This window comes from Sinocyclocheilus anshuiensis, unplaced genomic scaffold, assembly GCF_001515605.1.
Source record: "Sinocyclocheilus anshuiensis isolate Anshui unplaced genomic scaffold, SAMN03320099.WGS_v1.1 scaffold603, whole genome shotgun sequence".
NCBI lineage: Eukaryota > Metazoa > Chordata > Actinopteri > Cypriniformes > Cyprinidae > Sinocyclocheilus > Sinocyclocheilus anshuiensis.
In genome coordinates this window covers 331,524-352,479 of record NW_015551055.1, presented here as the reverse complement: position 1 = coordinate 352,479, position 20,956 = coordinate 331,524, and the positions used below count along the sequence as shown (strand labels likewise).

General features: G+C 36.2%; 2 protein-coding genes across 4 annotated transcripts in view; one reads left to right on the top strand and one right to left on the bottom strand.

The window, feature by feature from the left end:
- LOC107661958 (leucine-rich repeat and calponin homology domain-containing protein 3-like) overlaps window positions 1-7,083 on the bottom strand; it is a 47,931-nt gene extending 40,848 nt beyond the window's left edge. For all 3 annotated transcript variants that reach the window (XM_016451781.1, XM_016451780.1, XM_016451782.1), the window contains exon 1: window positions 6,717-7,083. In XM_016451781.1, coding sequence (XP_016307267.1) covers window positions 6,717-6,888 — 172 coding nt within the window. In that variant the 5' untranslated portion in view covers window positions 6,889-7,083. The remainder of the gene's footprint in view (window positions 1-6,716) is intronic.
- A 5,301-nt stretch (window positions 7,084-12,384) lies between these two features.
- LOC107661972 (peroxisomal acyl-coenzyme A oxidase 3-like) overlaps window positions 12,385-20,956 on the top strand; it is a 21,594-nt gene continuing 13,022 nt past the window's right edge. The window contains exons 1-7 of the mRNA XM_016451798.1: window positions 12,385-12,456; window positions 13,367-13,441; window positions 14,240-14,323; window positions 14,786-14,929; window positions 15,019-15,107; window positions 15,354-15,450; window positions 16,202-16,384. Of these exons, the coding sequence (XP_016307284.1) occupies window positions 12,385-12,456; window positions 13,367-13,441; window positions 14,240-14,323; window positions 14,786-14,929; window positions 15,019-15,107; window positions 15,354-15,450; window positions 16,202-16,384 (744 nt within the window). The remainder of the gene's footprint in view (window positions 12,457-13,366; window positions 13,442-14,239; window positions 14,324-14,785; window positions 14,930-15,018; window positions 15,108-15,353; window positions 15,451-16,201; window positions 16,385-20,956) is intronic.

Genomic DNA, 20,956 nt, shown 5'->3' with positions numbered 1-20,956 from the left:
AAATTTTATGCAGTAATAAACAACATGTAAACACTGCAAAATGTTTTGCCACAAACTCAACTGACAGGCAAGTAATTGCACAAAAATTATAAAAAGTATAAATAAAAATAAATAATAAACAACACAAATATCCCTTTAAAGTGAAGCAGTCAATCAAGTTTACATTATTTAGTAAACTGATTTCCACTTTAATAAAAAATATATATAATAAACACAATTAATGTATCCATTTAAAAGAATAAAGCAGTGGTTCCCAAACTGGGGGGTGCAAGGCTGAGTGATAGTTAGGGCCTAAATAGGTTCCTAAATTCCGTTAAAATTTTTCTGGATTCCATTTTTTCTGTTTTAATTTTTCTCGACTCCTTTTTAATAGTTAAATTAAATTTTATTAATTAAAAAGCATGTCTAATTATTAAAAATCATGAAACTTATACATTTTCACATCAATTTTTGCTAGTGTCATGTTTGAACTACAAGAATTCTCGCGGATTGTTTAAAAAATGCTGATCTTATCAAATTCGTAATCAAATGAAAGTGCTGCACAACAGAGGTTTTTTGGGGCATCAAAGTATCATTGCAAATCAACAACATTTTTTAGGACATTCATACATTTTTTTAGCACATTCATAAAAGGTGGATCAAGTAAAATTTTGATGAATGATTATTAGGGGTGTGACGAGACACTTATCCCACGAGACGAGACGAGACGAGATTTTTAGACTTTTTTTTAAAGAATTTCTCGATGAAATATATAGGGAAAAATCTTTTTAGTCTTTTATTCAACTACAAAAAAATGTAGGTGCATTTTGAAATCAACTTGTACTTTATGAAATTAAACATCTATTTTAATGCATTTTATGCAGTAATAAACAACATGTAAACTCTGCAGAATGTTTTGCTACAAACTCAACTGACAGGCAAGTAATTGCACAAAAATTATAAATAGTATAAATAAAAATAAATAATAAACAACACAAATATCCCTTTAAAGTGGAAGTGAAGCAGTCAGTCAAATTTACGTTATTTAGTAAACTGATTTCCACTTTAATAAAAAATATATATAATAAACACAATTAATGTATCCATTTAAAAGAATAAAGCAGTGGTTCCCAAACTGGGGGGTGCAAGGCTGAGTGATAGTTAGGGCCTAAATAGGTTCCTAAATTCCGTTAAAATTTTTCTGGATTCCATTTTTTCTGTTTTAATTTTTCTCGACTCCTTTTTAATAGTTAAATTAAATTTTATTAATTAAAAAGCATGTCTAATTATTAAAAATCATGAAACTTATACATTTTCACATCAATTTTTTAAAAGTTTAACAAAAATTACATGTTTAGGGCCCTGTGAAATGTTTTATTTTTTCTCACCATATTATTTATATTTTGTATTGTTACCAAATTCTGTGTTTTAGCATGACTAAGTAGCCTTGTGATTTTTTTTATTTTATTTTTTTATTTACATTTTTCTTGTTATCAAATGAAGGCAAAAAACATTAATTTAATTGATCATTTATCTTTTAATTATTGAAAATTAAGCAAACAAGATTTTTTGGCAAACAAAGGGGATATACTATTCAAATTAAAACATTGAAGAAATGTTTTGTGTGATTATTCCTTAAAAAATTATGTTTGTTTCATTTTAGTAGTAGTAGTAGTGGTAGTAGTAGTAGTAGTTATTAGGCAATGTACATTCTACTGAAAAATAGTTATAGGCACAATGTCTTCAAATCAAAACTGACTTTTATTTTGACGGGTTGCCGTGAATACCTTTACAGTTCTGTGTATGTGATATGACGCTAGTTTTACTCAAATCAAACGCTAAAATGCTCATGAAGTGACTCTCAGAGCAGTTCTGGAGATGTTGTTCATGTGTTTACGTCCTCATTTAGTGAGACCGAAGATGTTGAAATCCCCGCGAGCGTCACGCACGCTTCAGTGTGTGTGTAGTAAATGAAAACCGCGCGTCTGCACCATTCATTAACAGAGACACGCAGAACATGCAGAATTCATATTTAAATCGACTTTTGCGGCTTAATATTTACAGATACTAGTCCATATCGTGATTTGATTTAAGTGTAATGACCTACTTTTGATTAATTCATTCAAAATTTGACAAATTCCGTGACATTCCGCGTTAAACGGTTTATTCTATTTTTATGACTGGATAAAGACTACACTGCGTAATTTCCCCGCTATTCATGCGGCCACTTGCCTGTTGTGAACAAAATATCTTACATACCACCACTGGTGAACGAGCCAGTGTAATGCAAATATATCTGAAAGGTCTTGCAAGGATATCGTCACGTTCTCGCGAGACCAGTCAGAGCTCGTGAGACACATCGGATCTCACGAGATCTTGTGCTACGAGATCTCGTCACACCCCTACGAGTCAGTGTTGCCGACTTCGTCTCTTAATCCGAAAACAGAAAGCACTAGTGTAACAATAAATTATTAAAACGTTAATGCAGTGTTGGCTGTTTTTCCCTAACACATTCATAATTATTTGCCGGTGTGCTGTGGCAAGCCTTTTTTTTTTTTTTGCGTGCGCTTGAGCGCTTATTAGGCTATGTAGGAAATTAAAGGCTCATTATTATGATTTATATGGTTTATTAATAAAAGTGCGACTAATAGTCGACTAATGCTTAAAATGAACGACTACTAGTTGACCAGAAAAATCTTTAGTCGAGGCCAGCCCTAATGCATATTGACTAATTATTTACGAGAAACATACATATAAGAGGCTGACAATTAGAGCTAAAAACTTTTACTGCTATTTAGGAGAACTCTTAGTGGTAAGATAAAATGTTTTGTGAATACGGGCCCTGGACTAATAGGTTTTAAATGATCTTAAACAGCCTGATTTATATGGATTACTTTTACAATGTCTTAATTAACTTTTTTAAGTGTCAATGTTTTGGTCCAATGGACATTCAAATGAGGGACAGAAATCTTTTTGTGAAAAATATCTGCATTTGCATTTCAAAGATGGAATTCTATCAGGTTTGTAACAATGAAGGTAAGTCAGAATTTTTTTTTTTAATCCAGAATTTTCATTTTTGGGTGAAGTCGTTAAATTCCCCCATTCACAGCAAGAAAGATAACTATAATGATGCTAACGATAATGATAGCGTCCACTCCATCTCCAATATAATAATGTTCTGTTTAATATAAACGTGCGCTGCAGTTATGTCATCTAGCTGCTTCTTTAAATGCTCCAGCTCTTTAAAACAATGTTTTTATCTTTCTTCAGCCCCCAAAAAATTAAAGTGATTCCAATGGTATTGTTCCTCTATATTGTTATCGTTATAGCTGTGGTGTGGCCTTCCATATTCTCATTGAATTAGAATGATTATTAAAACTCAGTTCTTTTCTGTCATGTTGTCTTATCTCGTGTAGTGAGCCTGCACTTCCTCAAAAAAAGAAAAATGGTGCATAAGGCCTGTGAACATGAATCAACACACATGAATCATAAGTATTTATCTATAAAACACAAAAACAATATATATATTTTTTTTAATTGTCTAGACGTTTCTAATGAATGCTGGCCGCTTTAAGGAGTTTGTTCGTTACAGTTACTGAACAAACAGGCAATCGAATCACAGGCAAAACTGACACAGATAGTCAAATGCAGCTCTGAATGTATGCCAAAAAACTAGACCGTTATTAGTCCAACATCCAGACAGTCCAGACTTTCACTGCCCCAGACACAGCCATGCCTACAGGCTAATGTCGGAGAGGAAACATTACTGATGGGGGATAACAGATCAATGGAAATAAGCCATGAGGAGAGTGTCTTGTAGAATATAATCTAGGCCATCTTCAGAAAGCCCTTTGAAAAACATCCAACCGACACCAAATTTAAGGCCTTCTTTGATGATCTGGATAAATGGGAATCTTCACCCAACCAAGAAAAGAAAGAGATAAAAACTAGAGAGAGAGCAAGGGGGAGAGAGAGAGAGAAGCCTGCCTCAGACAATGGAGGAGGGGTCTTAACGAATGGGACTGCAGTTGGGGGGAAAGAGGAGGGTCCCTATTTCGGGAATATCACGACAATGGGAGCAGTCCACAAGCTCGTTTTATCAAAAACAGGCCTCTGTCCCTCCCCTCTTTCTCTCAGCTGCTGTGAGGCTTAGTTGTGGTATGGAGTGTGTCCCACTGAATGAAACACTGTGTTACGGGCTACATGACGTTCATGCCCCAGGCATGGTCACAAGTATGTGGGAGCTGGATGGAAACAAATATTTTCATCCAATGCACACACAAAAACACATTCACTGTGATTTTATTTGGAGGATCCTATTGGTGCCCATGTCCCGAGAACATTTTCCACTCAAGAGCTGCTTCTGCGGTGGTCCTTCTGTTTTCATACGCTCTTATCTTAAGCTTTCTCTACATCCATCTTTCAGCACCTCTTTCAAATTTATTTCACTTCTCTGGGACGCTGAAAACAAAGGCAGTCTGGGACGTCATCATCACACCCTAAAGTGCTGAGGTACAGTCTAGCTTGTGTTATTGTTATAGGGTAAAGTCAACAGCGGCTATATTATTACTCTGGTTATGAGTATAGAGGTCTGTTTTTAAGGGTTTCGGGGAAGATTGATGAGCCTGAGCTTTGTTGTCCATCACCGAACTGGACCTCCAGCAAGACTGAATCCCTGACCTTCCTGAGGGGTAGTTAGTCCATACTGGAAAGGGTGCTTCAGAAAATAATGTGACTATGTATGAGTGTGTGTAGATTGAAGAGCGTGAAAGAACAAACCAAGGCCCATCAATCCTTGCCTCCTTAGCAAAAACGAGACACTATCATCTTCCACCTACCTTCAAGTGCACTTAAAATACACACTGCAACTACAACCAGTAATATGTGAGCAACACCTAGTAATCATGCTCCACCTGACGGTAGGTGTGTCTCTGGAACATGATTATTATGGAATGATTGTTTTACACTGGATCTATGCTTGGATTTCTAGCATTTATAAATGGAAGTTTCAGGCCTAGTTCTCTTGAATTGTTCGGCACCCTCAGACTGATCCCAAACTGGTGCTTGGCTTTTGGAGAGTCAGATGTACAGTACGGTTGTCAAGGCAACATGGTTATCCATGCAGAAAAGTGATGTGAAAAACCTCCACAGAAAAATAAGAGATTAGACCATCTAAACCTAAGACTTGACATACTGAACTATAGAGCAGAAGACTCAGTCTCAAGCTACGCAGTGCCTCAGTGCCATCAATATAAGTCAGTATTCTTAAAAAGATTCATAATAAATCACCCGTAATGATGTCACCAAATATTTAAGACTATGAAGGGAGAAAGTGAAAACTGTATTCTTCTAATCTGAATGTGTTCCTCTCAATTACTATTTTGCACAACATTTGATCTGATTAAAGTATGTATTTTGGTTAAGTTTTTATTCTGAAAACAACAACAACAACAATGGATTATTCCTCCTGTGTACATGTAATCAGAATATTCAGAATAAATTATGACATGTGCATTAATTTTCCTACTGGAGATGCTCGTTCTCGCTGTTTATTACGCCACATTTAATTTAATGAACTCTAAACAATTCTCATTCATGTCCTTAACAATGGCATACCAGAGCACAATGAATTAGAAAACGTAGGCCTTTTCCTCGCTCCAAACATGTGTTTTGTTCAGGAGCTCAACCACTGTCACCACTGTCTTTTTCTAACATCTCACAGAATGACCTTGGTTTGGATGTTCAGTTACAGTGAATAATCTGAAGAATACAGCCATTTGCCAGCTAGAATCTCGAATATTGTCTTAACTGGGTTATGACAATCTTAATAATGCATTTAAACAATGATTAGGCTACATAATCAGTATGTGAATGTCAGGATATTCTTCTGCACAGAAATTCTGGTGGTTTTAGCACTGTTTAGCTAAATTAATGCATTTGAGTGATTATTACAGCATGGTCTAACTTCTCAATAACTCCAGCTCTGGGTCGCAAAGAGGTACGAGAACTGAAATTACAGTAAATGGCATGAAATGCCACATGCAGATATTATCGTCGCTTAGCCCAAAGTACATTTTAAATGCACTGCAACATCTCTATTAGACATCAGATCATGTGCATGTGGGGGTTTCTATGGCTCAAAGACAAACTGCTTTATAGGCCTACCCACTTTGTATGAGAGGAGCAGATGGTCATATTAGTGCTGCTGGCAAGATGGATCTCAACAAGCTCCCTACCAATGAGAGTGCACTCAAAATGAGCTGACTACAACAATAACATTTTATATCACCAGTTCTGCTGGCTTTTCACTGCACTCAGATCAAATGTGAAGTTGTACAGTGGGTCTGTGGTAAGATGGCTCAGCCTGAATGTAGTTTCCACCTCAACAACAGGAAGAGAAGCACAGCGCAGATGTCTTCAATTTGTAAAGCAAACACACCAGCCTCAAACTCAACAACCTGACTTTAAAAACACAATAAGCTGATGTGTGGGCAGTGATGGAGTTCTGTAGAAACGAAAGCGAGGACTTAAATGAACTTATCAGATGATCTGCTTCCTACAATGTTCGTGAAAGTAAAAGATCCGCTTTTTCTGGGTCGGGCGTGATGGTGGTGGTGCTCGTACACCCCTGCAGAAGGGGCGCAGGTGAAGAAGACACTCAAACAAAGGACATTAAATGCACTGATCCATTTCCTCCCCCTCTCTCTCATCCCGTGACCGCTTTATTTAAGTCTTACCTGCGTGTGTAACGTCGGACAGGTCATAGTTCTTCGCGGTGCGGGGGAACTCTTTTAGTTTACGGTTGGAGAGGATGAGCGCTCCGCTGGACGCAGCCTCTTCCAGCGCCTTCTCCACGCTCCTGCTGGCCGCTACGGTCGCCGGCAGCTGGGCTCCATCCCCAGCAGCCATCAAACACTGAATATAACCCAAATCTTACTCTTTACAACGACAATCAGGCCTCCTAAACCTCCATCTCATCCAAGACTGGTCCGATAACGGTACACCCTGGAAAAGTAAGTTTTTGTACTCCAAAAGTGATGTTTAATCCAGTGATTGAGCAAAGTTACGCGGTGACTTGACAGTCCGTGTGCTGCACCGGAGCCGAGAACAGGAGGGGCGGGGCTTACGGATTGAGCAAGTTTTGATTGACAGAGCGGACACACCCAGTACGTACGAGCTCGGGAAATGAACACAAAAGCGCTGCTCTCATCGCAAGCGGGAAATTATACCTTTTTTTTTTTTTTTGGACGTTCGAAGATTTTGTAATATAAACTGTAGAAGCTTCACTGCTGAAACTGAAGAAGTTTTTGCATTGTTTGCATACCGAAAGAAGTTTTTGCATTGTTTGCATACCGATACCACAACATTCAACAGTAAGAGGAAGCTTCTAGTGGATATCACAAAGCATTTCCAGATCCATTAAAATTACGTGCACTTAGAGAGAGGATATGAAGGACATAAATATTGCATTAACATTAGAGCATTAGAGCAACACTCTTCCCAACGTCTTTAGTGTCTAGTCTTTTAAGATAACCATAAAATATTGGATTGGGCTCATAATCTGCTTCCAAATTTATAGAAAAAAAGATTAAAACTAAAAAAACATATATATATATTAAAAAAGAACACTGAGATAAAATGATCACCGAACATTGGTCTGTGACACAATTGCTGTTTATCTCCTTTTTTACAGCCTAATTTAAAACAATTTATCCTAAAATCCACTTCTCAAACTCTAAAAACGTTTGTTTCATTTCTCTATTAACTTTGGAAAGTCATTGAAATCTACACATAAATGCCATTTGAAATTTAGTGGAAATAGATGTGACTTTCATATAACAAAAATAAATCTAAAAGTTAAAATCTTAATAAAAATGTAATAAAAATCAACCCTATAAAAATTGTAGTTGTGTTGATCAATTTTAAGGCCTGGTTTCACAGACAGGGCTTAGACTAAGCCAGGACTAGGCAATAGTTCAATTATGACATTTAAGTAATTTTTTATTAACATGCCTTAGAAAAAACATTACTGGTGTGCATCTTGAGACAAAACAAAGGCAATGATATACTTTAACATCAGTCAGTGCAAGTTTCTTTCAGTTGAAACAGCTCAGAATTAAATTTTAGTCTGGGACTAGGCTTAATCAGGGTAAATGAGAAGGGAGCTTTTTTTTTGTTTTTTTTTAGAATGTATTTAGAAATGTATAAATCATAGGTCATTGTTTTCAGCTGTGTTGTATCATTATTAGGATATGTTGTTGGGAAACATTTGCCCACCTATAGCATGCACAAAGCAAAGCTTTCAGAGTTATTGCTTACCCATGCATGCTTAATGTCTATCTGTTTTTTGTTTAGTGTTTGTGAGTTCAGTGTTTTAGTCCTGCCAGGGGCACAAAGTGGGTCACAACATTATCCACTGTGTCATTACTCCCTATGGCTCAAACAGAGGAGGAGAGGGATCGAGTGAGCCCAGAGGAAGGGAAGGGATGAGAGGCCGTGAGAAAGAGTGAGGTCATGCTCTGTGCCAGGCTTACTTAAATTAAACATGACTTAGGAATATATAATAAAATGAATAGTTTATTAACTGAGAATTTAAACATTGACTACATCTTTACTGTAGTCTTTAAGTTGTTGTTGAATTCTTGTGCTGTATTCTTGGTGGCACTGAATATAAATGACAGAGAGGCTCACAATATTAGTGAGACTGCAGTTTATTTATTTATGAGAACCCCTGTATATTTTGATCTGTCATCCCTTGAGTCTTGAAGTGATTACTGTATGCATGCATGTGGCATGACTGTGGAATGGTTTTCATGCAGCACTGCAGTTCTCACCAACAAGTCAATAATCACAAAACAGCTACAGTACAGCCCATGTGTGAGTCAGAAAGCAAGACCCAACTTGTTCAAAATACTATATTTCTCCTCATAATAAAATCATTTGCTACCGTCTATTATATGCTATTTATAATAATAAATCATTCGGAATAAAGTGATTCTTTGGAAAAATTATTGTTTGGCATCTCTGTGTTCTCTTTACACATGATGTGATTATTAAATTTCTTTCCATTAATCCCCGTTAACAGGCTGGAAATCTAAGACTCAAAAGAAGTTAATAAAGCAAGTGCAGTGCACGGATACACATCCCCCTTGTGTCTTTCTGTAGAGCGGCATAACAGCGTCCCCTGGCATACAAAATCATGTTAACAACTCAAAACAGGGCCCTTTGTGTGTGCCAGAATGACTCGGAAAAAATACTTAATTTCAAAATATTTTAACAATAGTGATATCATTTTTATTTGTTTGTTTGATTAAACACACCTGTTTAGTTGTGCACTTGAACTTGAACGAGCACTGTGCGTTGCTGCGTCCAAGTCATCTTATTATGTTCTGCGCGTTTTTTCTAAATGTTTAAAATACATTTGTAATCTATTTGTAATCAATTGTATTACTTACTTTGTATTGTAATTTTATTAATTTATTCAGTTCATTTCTTATTTAGCTGTTTAGCTTATTTAATGTTTATTTTGATTTTTTTATCTTTTTTATGTAAAGCACTTTGAATGGTCATTGTGTATTAAATGAGATGTAGAAATAAAATATAAATGGCCTTGTCTTACCATATTGCCACTGTCTAAGAAACATAACCTGTTTGTTTAAACTTTAAACTAAAAATCCCGAAGGAATCACACTCCTCCAGGTACACTTATGACGCTGGCTTTCACAGAGGGCACAGGTATTTTTCAGTGCAGTGCGCCTTTAAGCAGCAGAGCTTCTCTGGTTGGTTGTATTTGGTCACATGAGCACTTCCTCCTCCGAGGGGGCAGGGCTGAGTAGAGTAGCTCTCGAGGTTACGGGACAAGCTAAAACAAATGTTATTCCAGCACTATTCAAATTACTGATATGAAAGCAAATCCTTCTGCATCTTTAAAAACAATGCACTTTATAAAACGTTTTCTTTAATGTTTATGAGTGGTGATATGACGTTAGCTAGCGTGCTAGAATAGTAGTAATACATGGCCGGTGGTGCTACTGTTTATTTTGATATTGTGACATGTACATCTGTATGTATACTGTATATGTGCCATATGACTTTTTAACTCAGCGTAAACAATTGAACTTAGCAGATGCTAAGTATGTTTTGGGAGAGAAAATGGATGAGGGCATCCCAGACCTTCCCAGTGGTCCACTGGATATCTACAGGAAGAAGGCATCCTTCAGCTGGAAGGAAATGTTGCGGTTTCTGGAGGGTGAAGAAATCATTGCATTCAAGGTAAGATGTTTATGTTTTGCTCATCTTTTTATTTTATTTTTAATTTTTTTGGCCAGGAAAAATACACATTTAATAAGATTACTATGCTAGACAAAAAATAAATACAATAAATAAAACCAAAAATTGTAACCAGATGTACATACTTTATTTTAAACAGCAGTTATGCACAATATAACTACTTATATAAATATACCTATATAAATCAAAAGTAAGTTTATCACATACATCTGTCCTAACAACCCTACAGAGACAGTGTGCTTAGTTCATTTAGTCCATATCAGGAAAGCTCCTCAGACAGACTGAGCTGAATTTCAAATGAATGATTCCTCCTTATGAGCAGTCTGAGTGAAGGGATGGGCGCTTTCAAATGCTGCTTCATTTTGTTTTGAATCAGCAGTTCAGAGCTTGTTTCAACCTTGCCAAGCCCAAAATAATGTTCTTTTTAGCAGCATCATATGACCCCTTTAAGCAAACAAGACTTTTGTTACGTTATTCTATTTTAAACCTTAGTTTCAAAGCATTTCAAAATTCTGATAGTTTGCCACTAGATGCTGTTGATCTGGTGAACTCATGAATAAGTGTCTAATGGTTTTAACAGTTTTATAATTGAGTTTAATTTTAATTCATTCAATGAATTTTTAATACTTATGCATGTATAATAAAATGAGAATGATATTTAATTGCTTCTAATTGACCTAGTTTGCCAAAGCCTGCCTAATAACACACAAAACGAGCATTACGCATTAATAAAGGAACAAAACGTTTACAGAACATTCACATTTAATGGTATTTAATTATTTGTAGATAACATTTAAAGGAGACATATTATGCCCCTTTTTACAATATGTAATGTAAAGTCTCTGGTGTCCCCAGAATGTGTCTGTGAAGTTTCAGCTCAAAATACTCCACAGATCATTTATTATATCTTTTTAAAAATGCCTATTTTGAGTGGAAGCAGAAAAACGCTGTTTTTCTTGCCTGTCTCTTTAAATGCAAATCAGCTCCTGCTCCCCGCCCCCTTTTCCAGAATAGAACTGGGCCATTACAGCTGGTACCTGCTAAAAAACCTATGTTTTGGTTCTGATTATCATGTTTATCACGCTGAAATCATGCGTTTTAAACCATATGAGTTTAAACTTCTGATATACGGTTTTCTGAGAGCACACATCCGAAGCACACGGACAGAAAGTGGCTGTCACAGCATGTGAGTACTAAACTAAGTTCTCATTCACACACAAGTTTACGTTAAAAACACACAAGTTACAAAAAACAGTCGGTTATGTCTGTGAAGGTAAACAGCTGGGAAATAAATCGCATGTTTATTTTAGATCTGTGTGGCAGCAGCAATATACAGTAAATAAATCAATAAATCCACTGCTGTCTGAGGCTGGGACTCTAAACTGCGTTCTGTGCAGCCAAAGACAGAACAGTTAGCATGTTTTGCTCAAACTTTCGCCATGCCATTAGAACTAGTACACGTTGTCGCTTGCGAAAACACAATAACGGCGCCCTGGGTGTAAATTTACAGATTAAGGGGCAGTAATATTATAATGCACGTTTCCTTGGTTGGTAGATGCACTGGGGACCTGATTATAGCACTTAAAACCTGGAAATGTCAGATTTTCATGATATGTCACCTTTAATTGATTACACTTTCATGAAAACATTTACAATTGGTATGTAAAAGGGTTAGTAATTATGCATGCTTGTGCTTAGCTTTCATGATTTTAGCAAATGGCTGCAATATAACAAAGAGTGAAAAATTGAAGGGGGTCTGAATACTTTCCGTACCCACTGTATATTGATTTGACCAGCAGGTGCTGCCAACCTGCGGTGTTTTGAGTGGTTCGTTTTGCAACACAGTTGGTTCAATTCATTCAGAGTTTCGAAAAGCTTTGTTTCTTCCATCACTAGTCCACAGGTTGATATAGATTTCTTCTCAGCTCTCTTTCGTTTCTTTCTCTAAGCAGCAGCACTTGTTCAGAGCACTTGAGAGTGACCCGCTCTTTGCCCCGGCAGCCTGGTGAGGACATCCCAGTGGAGCAGAAACGAGAAATCACCTTCCGCCGCTGTAAACAGTTATTTAAATATGACTTTGTGACACGAGATGATGTCATGTAGAACCCCTGGAAGATGACGGTCCTCAGTGACTGTTTGGGAATGTATGACTGGTCTTTGGGAGCCAAGTACTTCCTTAACAAAGGGGTGAGGCCATTTCATATGCCCTCCAGAGAGCTTAAAGGGGTCCTATTATGCTCTTTTACAAAGTCTTGATTTTGTTTTTGGGGTGTACTAGAACAGGCTCTCATACTAGGTTGTTCGAAAAACACATTATTTTTCACATATTTTACATTATTACAACACCTCTCTCCCCAGTCTGGCATGAACGGCTCGAATAGTTCCTGTATCAAATGAAGGCCCGCCTTCTGAAATACGAAATGTGCTGTGATTGGTTAGCTGGGCCAGTGTGTGTTGTGATTGGCAGCACTCTGGGAAATGTCATGCCCCTTACCATAGCTACCTGCGAGCTTCAGTGTAAATATTGCTCAAAATCAAATCAATTTGAGCGCAATTTAAACCCGGATGATTGTAACCACTCTAAGTTCGTCTACCTTGGGAAAGCTAGCGTGTCTCCGACATAGTGATGACACTCGTTGCCTTCTCTAGTGCAGCTCAACCAGGTCTCGTCCCATTCGTCGATATTTGTGATATCACAAATCCCGGAAAATATGCGTTGTAGTCCAAACGAGTCGTTCGTTGTAGTTTTTGAAAAGTGATTTCTGTTAAATAAAATATCTCCTTTTGAAGCAGATCTGTTTTATGCTCAAACAGCAACATTACAGACTAACTAAAGTTGAAAAAGTGAAAAAACATAATAGGACCCCTTTAATGCACTACCCTTCCAAGAATAGCTTGTAATCCTTACAAATTACGAATTAAGAATGAACCCATTTTGAAATGGGTAAAGCTCACACACAAGTAATTGCTTGAAGTGATATTTTGCCTCTTTGTGGATAATTCACAAAATTACCATGCCAATATTGTTAATTAATATTTGGGATTGTTTGTTTAAAAACCTTTTAAATCGAAATGTTTTTGTTTTCAACCATGTTAGGTGTTTGGAGCCACAGTGGCAAACACAGCATCTCGGAGACACTTGATGTTTGTGCAGGACATTGAGCAAATTATGGTAAATTATCAGTTTTTTATGGCATGCAGCAAATATAAAACCATCTCAGCCATAAAAAATCAACTAAAAGCTTCTCAGGTTCAGTGTAATGAGTGAGCATGCACTACATCTTGAATGCATTCATAGCAAATATGGTTGCTTAGGATTTTTTAAGAACCCACAAGGAAAATGGCTAACACTTTACAATAAACTTAACTACATTATTTAACATGAACTAACAATGAAAAATTATTCTAAAGTTAGTCTTAGTTAATCATAGTTAATTTCAACATGTACTAATACATTTTCAAAATCAAAACGTGCATCTTTTAAGATTATTTAATGAGCCTGAGCTAACATGAACTAACAATGAAGAGGTGTATTTTTATTAAAATTAATTATTATTTTTTTAAAGATTCAAAAATACTGTAACCTATGTATTGCTCATTGCTAGTTAATGCTAGTTAGTTAGTGCATGGTTAACTAAAGAATGTTATGGAAAAGTGTTACCAGAAAATGCAGTTTTATTATTTGAATTTAAAGATTATCATAAGATAAATATTTGCTTTTATAGATTATTATATTTTGGTGCTCAAAGTATGATAGTATGATACATTAAAAGATGGCTTTGACTCTCTTGCATATCATTATTCACCTTCCATACAACTAGGACATTTTGACACACAAGCTCAGTATTAGGCCATAAACAGGAAGTGTGTGTGTGTGTGTGTATACAAACCAGCAAGTTGCCTTTGACATTAGTCATGGCAAACCACATGAGCCACTGACAGCATGTTAATATTGTGTCTGTCTCTTTAGACGTTTGGATGCTTTGCATTGACAGAGCTGAGCCATGGCAGCAACACGAGAGCCCTGAGGACAAGATATGACCCCAGCACTCAGGTACTCTAGTATACTCCAGTACCCGATGCAACAACGTGTCCTCTACTTTCAGTGATATCATGAGATTATACAATCATTGCCTTACAAATCATAAAGAGACATCGATTGTTGATTCATTAATGTAGGTTAATGTTAATGTAATAATAAGCAAATATTAAAATAAAATAAATACAAAACAAGAAGTTAACATTCATGTAGAGTAATAAATACTATTGTTCATTGTTGATTCATGATAACTGTTTATATGTTATCTGAATAATTCAAATCACAATGGAGCATTTTAGAGACAAAATATCTCAAACTATGACTCGCTTATAGCTAAATCCACAATACACAAAGCCATCTGTCATTATAAAAGCTTTCTTATTATTCTTTTACCTGGTTTTTATGATCTTTCCATCTGTTTCATTATTTTTGATAGCCCTAGCTAATTTTTTTTTATTTTTATTTTTTAATCTGCAGGAGTTTGTGATAAACTCCCCAGACTTTGAAGCAGCAAAGTTCTGGGTAGGGAACTTGGGAAAGACGGCCACTCATTCAGTCGTATTTGCACAGCTCTACACCCCTGATGGGCAATGCCACGGCCTTCACTCCTTTGTAGTCCAAGTATGTGTGAAAATACATTTTTCAGTTCATTTGCTTGTCTTGTTAGAGCAGCTGTGAATAATTTGATTTTAATGTAATTACATTTTTAGGTCAGGGATCCAAAGACCTTGCTGGCAATGCCAGGAGTGATGGTCAGGGATATGGGAAAGAAACTGGGTCAGAACGGTCTGGATAATGGGTGAGTTTACTGCTAGACTGTGGACTGCTGAGCTGTTGTGATTACAGTATTTGGACATTAGATGGCGGTAAAAGAAAACCATAAATGGATGTATCCATCTGATATCTGTCTCACTTCATCTCCATACTATATCCTTCTGTTCAAATAAATGAAAATGTTATTCTTCATTCTACTTTTCATTGTAATCATTTAACAAAAACAATTTTCGGAGTGTCCAAAATAAAGTAATGATTTTGTTTTTGTCAGTTTTGCAGTGTTCCACGATGTGAGGATACCTCGGGAAAACTTGCTAAACAAAACAGGAGATGTTACGCCTGACGGGCGCTATGTTTCACCTTTTAAAGTAAGCAATATTATATGACTGCCTAATAAACATTACATATACTGCCTGGTTTTATTATCCATTTACAAAAAAAAAGGTTATATGCATACAAATTCGTAATAGCAATACAACAGCATTTATTAATCTTTGTTAATGTTAATTTTCTGTATTTATTAATAGATTTTCAACATTAATGCATTAAGAACTAAAATGAGCTAACAACTCACATTGACCTAGATTAATAAAAGTGTAAAACAAAATGATTGTTCATTGTTAGTTCAGGATACCTAATGCATTAGCTGTTAATGTTTAGAACCTTATTGTAACACCTTTCATTTTTCAAATATAGGACATGTGCAAAGCAACAGTATTTGCTTTGTTATTATGAACGCAGGAAAAAACAGCTATTTTGGTTTGTATCTGTGTAGACATCTTGCAATGCTTTGCTCCCTCTGCAGTAAGAGAAAGCAGTGGTGCAGCAGCTGTTATTCCAGCTGCTGTGCTGTGCTATGCAAGATGTACGAGAAGGAATCCCTATGCTTTCCTTTCAAACAAACAGGGAGTTTTTAATCATAGTGAAAGCCAGAACATCAGCCAATATTACTGACAGAAAGACATAAAGGGCTTTTTCTGAAAACAAACGAGAGGTGAGAGGTTGAGGATGCCCTTCTTTTTCCTCACATTTTTTGTGGTTTGTGTCTATGTGTTTTCAATAACTTCAATTACATGTTTCTTTCCATCCTGTCTTTTTTCTAACCACACACCTTTATAGGACCCCAATAAGCGGTTTGAGGCATCTTTAGGGGCTCTGTCAGGAGGCAGGGTAGGCATTACAAGGATGGCACTGGTCAATCTGAAGCTTGCGGTGGCTGTGGCTGTGCGATTCTCCGCCACACGCAAACAGTTTGGGCCCAAAGAGGACGAGGAGATTCCAGTGCTGGAATATCAGCTACAGGTACAGATTACTCACACTCTTCTCCAGTTGAAACATTTCATGACTGAAGAAAACAGTCTTTCACTACATCAGGAAGACCCTGGACAAGTCATAAGTCTTCTTTTATTAGTCATGGTCTTCCTTTTCTTCCTTTAATTTACCTTTACTTCATTAATTCACTTAAATAAATCAAAAACTTTAAAAAATAAAAATGTATATGGGGAAAAAAAATCCTATTTTACATGTATTTACGATGTACTATGTAATAACTAAGTACTAACCCTGAATCTAACCTAAACCTAACCACGATGCATATTACATTCCTTTTATTATTCAGTACTTTCTTGTGTAAGTACACTGTAAATAAATAAAAAGCGAACCAAAATAACTTAGAAAAAAATATTTGTAAACATTGGCAACATTTAACATCGCATGGAACATTTAATAGGATTTTATAACCACCAGTAAATTTTTTTTCACTTCTCAGTGTTATTTTATCAGAGTATCACTGAGGGTTGCTGCTTATACTCTATACTGAAGTGTATGTGCACTTTTTTGCCTTTGCTCATATTTACTAAGGCTGCCAGTATTAATGTTTGGCACTGTAGATACTGTTTATACTGACTTGTAGTTATGTGCACCTCAGTGTTCAAATAGTCACTGCAATTATCATGACTGTCTGTGCAGCTCATTTTGAGGGTCGAATTATCCCCTAACACAATAAAAATAGATGGGAATTATTAAATACCTCGCATAATTTATATTCATATTCTCACATATATTATATTTGTAGTCTCTGACAAGCTACAATAGAGGTTTTCTGTTTTTAACATGAATTTGAAATGTCTTGCTTTTTATGTTTTTCTCCCTCAATCAAGGTAAAGGAAGGATTGAATCCCCTCTTGAGACTGTGAATTTTTTAGAGGACATGAACAGCATTCTGCAGAGCAAGTTCACAGTTGGCTCAGTGGAAGAGTGCATGAACTCAGCCGGTACGCAACATTAACACTATGTACTCCATAACAGGGACACATATATGCACATTCTTTACAAGTGCACACACCAGCCACATTACTCATTTAGCATTCTCTTCACCTCAGTTACTTTTGTTCCCCTGGTGCTCTTCTTTTTCTTCTGCTAAACTCCAGACTTCAACTTTGTTTTTTGAATAATTTTAGCCTTGGGGTGAAGTATTATATGATTTTTAAGTATGGCTGTTGATCAATTAAAAAAAAAAAATCAAATATATTTTCACATTCTCCAAATTAATGTGGAAACACCTAAAAATATTTTTAAATATTTGAAATTTGAAATTTTTATTTCATATTTTAATGGCCATATCACTGATACAAATACTATTATTATTTATGTATATGTATATATATATTAGTGATGTCAAACGGTTAATCGCGATTAATGGCATCCAAAATAAAAGTTTTTGTTTACATAATATATGTGTGTGTATTCTGTATATTTATAACGTATATATAAATACACACACATACAGTATATATTTTGAAAATATTTACATGTATTTGCATGTATATATTTATATTCATATAATTTATATTATATATAAATATATTTAATATATAAGCATAACATATTTTACTTGAAAATATATACATGAATGTGTGTGTATTTATATATACATACACACATATTATGTAAAAACTTTTATTTTGGATGTGATTTTATCCAGCTTTACTCAGTGCAACATATAGTATAACATCCAAGTGAAAGATATAACATCAACATGTCAGAAAAAAAAAAAAAGAAATACAATCACTGATTTGGAAAAGGATCACCCCCCTCCTAAAAATGACTTGTAAACTCAATCAGGTGTAGCTAATCACCTTCTCAATGGCACATACTAGCTATTTGACTTTCAACTGTGATCAGCTGTGGTCATTTTGATTAGCTCAGCATGAAAAGAGCTTTCCTGGAGCATTTCAGTCCTTGCTAGTGCAAATGAAGCAAACAATCAACTATGGGTGGCAAGACAGTGGCTACATTTACATGCAACCAAATAATCCGTTTGTAATCAGATTGACGGCTCAATCGGACTGAAAAGCCTTCATGTAAACACCTTAATCGATCTGATTGAGCTCGATCGGAGATGGATACAAAAACATTTCAAAGGCTTTATCAATGCCTAGAAGCACAGTGAAGTCTATTATTAAGAAGTGAAGGTATTTGGTACACAGACCCTCCCTGGATCAGGACGTCGCTCCAAACTGGATGAAAGAGTCAGGAGGAAACTGCTCAGAGAGACTACAAAGAGGCCTACAGCAACTCTGAAGCAGCTGCAGGAAATTATGACAAAGAGTGGTCATTGTGTGCCTGTGACAACAATATCACAAATTCTCCACAAATGTGGCTTGTATGGGAGGGTTGCAAGAATGCAGTCACGACTGAACTTTGCCAAAACACACCTTGAAGATTCTGAGGCAGATGAGACTAAAATTGAATTATTTGGCCTCAACACCAAACCATACATCTGGCAGAAATCCAATACAGCTCAGCATCCAAATAACAGCATTCCTCCAGTGAAGCATGGAGCTGGTAATATCCTGTTATGGGGTGTTTCTCTGCAGCAGGGACTGGAGCACTTGTCAGGATAGAAGGAAACATGGATTGGGCAAAATACCATCAAATTATTGAGGAAAATCTGCTGCTCTCTGCCAGAAAGATGTCAATGGGAAGAAGGTTTACCTTCCAACATGACAATGACCCAAAGCACAGAGCAAACCTGAGCACACAGTGGTTGAAGGAGAAATAATTGAATTGATTTTAATTAAATTAGTAATTAAAGGTATTTTGTTTTTATTTAGCAGTTACAAATAAATTTAAAATATTCTAACAGATTTGATGTACAGTAAATGAACTTACTTTAACGCTAGCCAAAGGATGTGTTGGGAAGACATTAACAAAGCTACTGCAGGAATTGAAAAAATGGATGCTGCGTTAATTATTTTTAACATATTAAACAGCCATTATTAATCGAAGGAATTAACACGTTATTTTTCCCAGATCTATTTTAAAGAAATCTAAGATTAAAGTTTAAAGTGAGATTAGGATTAAAGTGAGATAATGTCATAGTTATGACACCATTATACTGTTTACACGCTGTGTTAAGATTAATCTTTCTTGTAATTAATTGGTATTGGTATTTTTTCTTATCTGTTTAACTACATAAACACTGTGTTGCACTTGTGTGTTGATTCCATCACATTTTGTAGCTGTAATGCACAATTCATTTTGCACAGAATCCAGAACTTTAATCAGTTGAAGCACTGATATTTCCTTCAAGAAATACAAATCTAGTCCAGTTCTGTTATTCAGCTAGTGAAGTTTTAGTTTAGTTTAATAGAGTCATTATTCATTCATGCTTAAGAGGAAGCCAAATAAACAAAATCATGTCAATTTCATATCCCACTTTCATGGTGCTGGTTTTGTGCAATCCAAGATGTTTGTGTGTAAAATGTTTTTTTTTCTGAGCACATTATCTAATACAGAAACGGTCACACCTTCACCGCACACAGAGAGAATGTGAGAATCTGCGTCACGCTCTGTTTTTGTGTGGTTTACTGTTAAAAGTGCTCCTTGATGCTGCAGACTGCTCCAGAGGGAGACTTTTACATCCTGAACCAAGCTACACATCTGCTCAACATCTGCTCTCTTTATTGACATCATTCTTCAGCTGGTGACTCACCTCATTGTTGCCTGGTTACAGGGGTTAGAGAATCATCACTTGAATTGGACGAGTACAGGGAGTGGACTACATGGTTTTTAACTGACTCTTGTTACCTATCGCGTCATGTGACAAGTGCCCAGGGAGTTTTCCGAATCTAGACCGGTTTTAATAATAATTTATGCATTTAGCAGACGCTTTTATCCAAAGCGACTTACAGTGCATTCAGGCTATACATTTTTTACCAGTATGTGTGTTCCCTGGGAATCGAACCCACGACCTTTTGCGCTGGTAACGCAATGTTCTACCACTGAGCCACAGGAGCATGATTGAATCAGTCATTTTCAGGCCAACTGAATCATGACACACTAAAGGAATAGTTCAACCAAACATTCTGTCATCATTTGCTCGCCCTCATGTCGCTCCAAACCTGTAAGACTTTAATTGAAGCCTTAAGTCCTATAATGGAAGTGAATGGGAATCACGGCTTTGAGAGTCAAAAAAACATACACAAACAAAACCAAATTGATATTGATGTGTAAAGACACGAAACGATCTATCTGTGCAAAAAACTGAACAGTATTTATATAATTTTTTACCTCTTATACACCGCAGTGTCCAACATCCGGCGCGTGACACGTGTACGTGCTCTGGCATAGTAGACATAGATATGTTTCTATGGGCCGCGGGAATCTACTTATATATATCTGTCTCTATGCCAGAGCATGTACACGCGTCACGCGCCGGATCTTGGACATTGCGCATTGTGTATAAGAGGTAAAAAATTATATAAATACTGTTCAGTTTCTTGCACAGACCGATCGTTTCGTGTTTTTACACATCAATGTATCGTCACGAGCCGCAGGGTTTAATTTGGTTTTGTTTGTGTATGTTTTTTT